Here is a 5,981-nt window from a genome sequence, read left to right as displayed (position 1 = left end):
TCAATCCGAGACTGTCTAAACTCTCATGCGAGAGAGACTTATTTGTGAGAATAATAAATAGTGCTGTTTGACAAGTTTGTCTAATCCTGACTTTATTTGTGAGTGCCTACTCCGATCCTTTAGCGATTCTCATAATCGCGTCACGCGCACTCCGGGCTCAGCGCTGGGCCGTTCCGGCGAATCCTCTGGCGAGTGCAATTGACATCTCGAAACAATTGCGACTCGCGCGCTTTCTCATACATAAAGAAGCTGGTCCTTCGAGCCGGATCGTGAGTGCGTGTGGAGGAATCAAGCAGCTCCGGAATTCTGTCTCATCATGACGGAACTGATGGAGAATCAACTCGTGTTGCAACGCTCGATTGAGCGAGCGCTCGACAATTTTAAGAAGCTCGGGCGAGCGAACTATACGGTGGCGAAGATCCGATCGAGAATCTCATCCCTCAAGGAGCTCTGGGCTCCCTATCAAGGAAATCACGCCAGGCTGTCGGCTTCCACCCCCGCCTCGACTAGAACTACGTTGGACTACTTCGTCAAGGAGCAGTTCGAGAAAACCGAGGAAATCTACAACGCCGCACTGGACTACATGAGCGAATGTCTTGCAGAAATTGAGCCTCCTGTGAGTCCGCACCACTCTCTTGACTTCGGGCATTCGAGTCAACTCGCGTCCGCGACTTCGCTTTCTCACCTTCCGCCCATTCGCCTACCGCCTTTCGACGGAAATTATTCGGAATGGGAGACATTTCGCGATCGATTCGTTGCGCTAATCGTTGATAATACTGATCTGAGCAATTTCACGCGGATGCATTATCTCTCGTCGTCGTTGAAAGGCCGCGCGCTCGAGACCATCGCGAACATTGCGATTACTGCGGATAATTTTCAGATCGCGTGGAACACCTTAAAGGCTCGTTTCGAAAATAAACGACGTCTCCTCACTAATCATCTGTCCACGTTGCTCGGCCTGTCGGCACTCAGTCGCGAATCTGCTTCCGACTTACAGACGTTGCACGATAAAATAAATATCGCAGTCTCATCTTTAAGAAAATTGAATCGATCTCCGGAAGATCTATGGAACGACTTTCTCGTTCATCTTTTGACTCAAAAATTAGATGCTGCGACACGTAAAGCGTGGAATCTCCAAACGAGCAATGTCGACTCGCCGCCGGCGTTCGCAGATCTCAAAAAATTTGTAACATCTCGTATTCGCGCGCTTGAGGAGTGCTCGCCGACTTCCTCTCATAAACCTGCGTCGAAATCTGCGAATTCATCGCATGTCAATGTCGCCACGGCTTCCGCGAGTTCTCCGTCGGCTTGTCCGCTTTGCAAAGCGCGTCATTATTTGAATCTGTGCCCAGAATTCGTCGCGAAGAATCCGCTGCAGCGTCAAGAAATCGTTAAACGTTTCAAACGTTGCTTCAATTGCATGAGTAGCAATCACTCGGTACGGGATTGTAAAAGTAAGTACGCGTGCCGCTCGTGCAATCAGAGGCATCATTCAGCGCTTCACGTTGATGCGGAGACAAGCTCTGATTCAACGACGATAACGCCATCAGCGTCGCAAGCGTCCCCATCAAGCACACCGAAGGTCGAGGTACTTTCGCTATTTGCCGCCGCGCAACATAGTCGTAATTCACAAGTTCTTTTAGCCACTGCATGGGTTAGGGTGAAAGTTTCCTCCGGTCGCGTAGCGACGGTAAGAGCCCTGCTCGACCAAGGCTCTCAAGCCACGTTCATATCAGGGCATTTAGCTCAATCTTTGTACGCAAAACGCATTCGGATGTCAATCTCAATTTCGGCCGTCGGCGGCACTCACGTAGGTAAAGTACGCCACGCGGCGTCAATCATAATCGCTCCGCGCGACTCAGACAATCCATCTCTGTGTACCACTGCGTACATTCTCGATTCCTTGACGGCATACGCGCCTCGATGCGATGCCGATTCATCATGCCTCGCACATCTCTCCGATTTAACCTGGGCAGACACGAACCCGAGCAGTTCCGATCCAATTAACATTTTGATTGGCGCGGATATCTATAACGATGTTATTCAAAGTGGCGTCCGAAAGGGTGAAGCTGGACAGCCTATCGCGCAAGAAACGATATTTGGATGGGTCATTTCCGGGCCGCTAGTGTCGGATGCTAATTCGCCGGCGGGACGATCCTCCGTTAATATTACCGTACTTCATTGCACAAGTTTAAGGCCTCTCGCCGAGGAAATTCAACGTTTTTGGGAGGTAGAGGAGATCTCTCACACCCGCAAACTCACGCCGCAAGATGAGCAGTGTGAGTCTCACTTTTGCGATACTCATTCGCGTCAATCTGATGGCAGATATATCGTGCGTCTGCCGTTCAAACGGAGTCCTCCGCCGGAAATCGGGCGCTCGCGATTGACTGCCGAACGCCTTTTCAATTCATTGTCACGGCGGTTCCGCTCTAATTCGGAATTAGAAAAGGATTATGATGAGTTTATGCGCGAATATGAAACGCTCGGTCACATGCGTCGGGCGCCATCAGCGGATCGAACGCACGATCCATGCGTATATATTCCGCATCATCCGGTCATTCGTGAAACCAGCCTCACGACTCGTTTGCGCGTTGTTTTCAACGCGTCAAGCTTGACGTCGAACGGTACGTCATTAAACGATCACTTACTCGCCGGTCCAAAATTACAGACGGATTTACCCGCAATTATTCTACAGTGGCGTCAGTTCAAGTTCGTGTACACAGCCGATATTGCAAAAATGTACCGCCAGATTTTGATAGATCCTCAGGATCTCGACTATCAGAGAATTTTGTGGAAGGGTGACCCATCCGAGGGCCCCGTCGATTATCAATTACTTACCGTCACATACGGAATGAACTGCGCTCCGTATCTCGCGCTTCGCACGATACAATGTTTGGCCGACGACGAAGGACATCGGTTTCCGCGTGCGGTGACAATTCTTCGCAAGCAGACTTACGTCGATGACGTGCTATTCGGTGGAGATGATATCGCGCTCGTGCGCGAGTCTCGCGATCAACTCGTCGCCTTATTGCGCTGCGGAAAATTCGAGCTTCGAAAATGGGCAAGCAACTCACCGATTTTGCTCGCTGATATCGATCCGTCAGATCACGGCTTAGCAATCACCAAACAAATCGCGATCGACGATCAACTAAAGGTGCTCGGCATCGCTTGGAATCCGTCGCGCGACGTATTTCAATTTAAAGTGTCACTCGAAAGTTCGACTCCTCAGAGCAAACGCGCCATTCTCTCTGCGATTGCAAGGCTTTACGATCCGTTGGGGTGGGTAACTCCCGTCACCGTTTCTGCAAAAATTATCATGCAACAGTTATGGGGGGTTCAAATTGAGTGGGACGATCGAATTCCTGACTCGCTTCTCTATAAATGGAGCATGATCTATGCGAAACTCTCGCATCTCAATGATCTTCAGATCAATCGTTGGACCGGAGTCACGGCTGAAGCATCACATGCGGAATTACACGGCTTCGCCGATGCCTCCACACTCGCGTACGCCGCCGCGGTTTACCTCAAAGTGACATCCGCTACCGGTCAAGTCTCAATTTCCCTGCTAGCGGGAAAATCAAAGATAGCGCCGATTTCTCCCCTCACCGTTCCTCGTCTCGAATTATCAGCTGCTCTGCTTCTTACGCGTCTCATCAACGTCGTTCGAAATTCTCTCTCTATCAAATCCATTCCAGTTACGTGCTGGACAGATTCTACAATTGTTCTCGCTTGGTTGCGCTCTCATCCATCTCGATGGAAAGTTTTCGTTGCAAACAGAGTGCACGAAATTCAGTCTAACTTACCGGATGCTGATTGGCGTCACGTGCCTACTCAAGACAATCCCGCGGATTGCGCGTCGCGTGGATTGTACGGCGATGAGCTGCTTGCTCACTCCCTTTGGTGGCACGGGCCATCCTGGCTAGAAAAAACAAAAGAGGAGTGGCCCGAAGAACCTCCGCTTAAGTCTACCGACTCCCAAATCGAGGAAAAAATCGTCGTTTCTCATATCGCAAAGCCTCACGCTCAGTGGGATCTCCAATCACGATATTCATCGTGGCCCAAATTAATTCGGATTACTGCATATATATTAAAATTCATCCATGCCCTACGCCGTTACAAAGGCGATAATCAATCCATGCAGTCACCGGGTCACGCCCTCTCATCAGTCGAGTGTAATCTCGCCAAGACATTTTGGATTAAACAAATCCAAGCGGAGCTCTATTCGGACGAAATCAGCAAGCTAATTAAAAATCAAACTGTCGCCGCTAAGAGTTCAATCGTTACCCTCAGCCCATTCCTCGATCAAAGCGGAGTGGTGCGGGTAGGAGGTCGTTTACGTCACGCCCCTTGTCCTTTTCGCGTGCGACACCCGATATTGCTCTCCTCGCACCCACTGGTGCGTCTTATCGTCTTGCAAGCGCATCTACGCGCTTTGCACGGAGGGACACAGCTCACTCTAACCACCCTCCGCCAAGACTACTGGATTATTCGCGCTCGAAGCCTGGTAAAATCCGTCATTCATAACTGCATAATTTGCGTTCGGGAGCGCGCCGCCGTGCCTATGCAATTGATGGGCGATCTCCCAAAAATGCGCGTCTCGCCCCCGCCACGTAGCTTCTCGCATTGTGGCGTTGATTACGCCGGGCCGGTTAAGGTGCGTGCGTCCGCCGGTCGAGGCATTGCATCACGAAAGGCCTACATTGCCTTATTTATTTGTCTAGCTACGCGAGCGATTCATTTAGAGTTAGTCAGCGACTATTCATCTCAAGCCTTTCTTAACGCGTATGTAAGATTTTGCTCTCGTCGAGGCCTTCCACACGCGATGTACTCAGACAACGGCACAACTTTCGTCGGTGCCGAGAAGGAGCTCACGATCGCTTATCGATCCGCTCTTCGCGATCCTCAATTCTTAAATAAAACCGCGTGCGACAATATTCAGTGGCACTTTATACCGCCATCTGCGCCCCATTTCGGAGGGATGTGGGAAGCAGGCGTACGTAGTGTGAAGCACCATTTGCGTCGCATTCTTGGAAATCACACTCTTTCGTTTGAAGAGTTCACAACTCTCTTATGCACCATCGAGGCATGTTTAAATTCGCGTCCCATTGCGCCCTTATCAGATTCGTTCGATGATTATGATTGTCTAACTCCGGGACATTTTTTAATCGGCTCGGCTCTTACCGTCGCTCCTGAGCCGTCGCTTCATCACCTCAACGAAAATAGACTCTCAAGATGGCAAGTTGTACGCCACGTAGCCGAGCGCTTTTGGAAAAAGTGGTCTCAGGACTACGTAAACACCTTGCAGCAAAGGAGCAAATGGCGCAACCCTCGACCTTCGCTAAAAATCGGGCAACTTGTACTTTTGCGTAGTGCTGCTTTGCCTCCCTGCAAATGGGAACTCGGGCGTATTACGCGCCTCCACGCCGGTTCGGATGGTCATACACGCGTCGTTACGGTGAAAACCGCCACGTCAGAGTTCAAGCGTCCGATCGTTCAGCTATGCGTGCTGCCCGTCGAAGATAATGCATCCAACGACTCGTGATATACCCTTGTGTGTCTCATTCTCTTTGCGTTAGATATAAGTTAGTTATAAGCTGCGTCTCAGTTCGCCAAAGCGGGCGGCTGAGTATCATTGTATCACTGTAAATATGTGCATCACGTTTATTTGGAAAAGCCTTCTTTCATCGGTAACCTATCGTTAGGATAGCTCGTATGTGTAAGCAAAACTGCGAATTAGTAACTTTGCCGTTATTTTCATTTTTTTTGTTGTTTGCGTTCGTAATGTTGAAACTACGTTTCAAAGCGGGCGGTATGTTCGAGAACGAGTTCGATCGTCTATTTGTTTTTCGTTTCGTCGCGCCAAACGAAGCTTCGAGAAGCGTGCTTCTCGCGTGATCATCGCATGGCCCTATTCTTCGGTTGCCGTGATGGGCGGTCCTTTACTTGTTTTTCGTACAACCAGCGACGATCAGGCGAGCGCG

The 5,981-nt window shown here is 50.1% G+C and overlaps 1 protein-coding gene across 1 annotated transcript; it reads left to right on the top strand.

Moving 5' to 3' along the window:
- Positions 1 to 316: 316 nt before the first annotated feature.
- On the top strand, positions 317 to 4,321 carry LOC139824396 (uncharacterized; the record flags this gene model as incomplete). The annotated part of the gene is made up of 1 exon (XM_071796928.1): positions 317 to 4,321. A coding segment is annotated over exon 1 (4,005 nt), but the record flags the coding sequence as incomplete, so codon positions are not given.
- Between the last annotated feature and the right edge of the window lie 1,660 nt (positions 4,322 to 5,981).

The sequence above is a fragment of the Temnothorax longispinosus genome, unplaced genomic scaffold (assembly GCF_030848805.1).
Source record: "Temnothorax longispinosus isolate EJ_2023e unplaced genomic scaffold, Tlon_JGU_v1 HiC_scaffold_350, whole genome shotgun sequence".
NCBI lineage: Eukaryota > Metazoa > Arthropoda > Insecta > Hymenoptera > Formicidae > Temnothorax > Temnothorax longispinosus.
The sequence above is the reverse complement of the archived record's forward strand: the minus strand, read 5'-3'. Positions and strand labels throughout refer to the sequence as shown.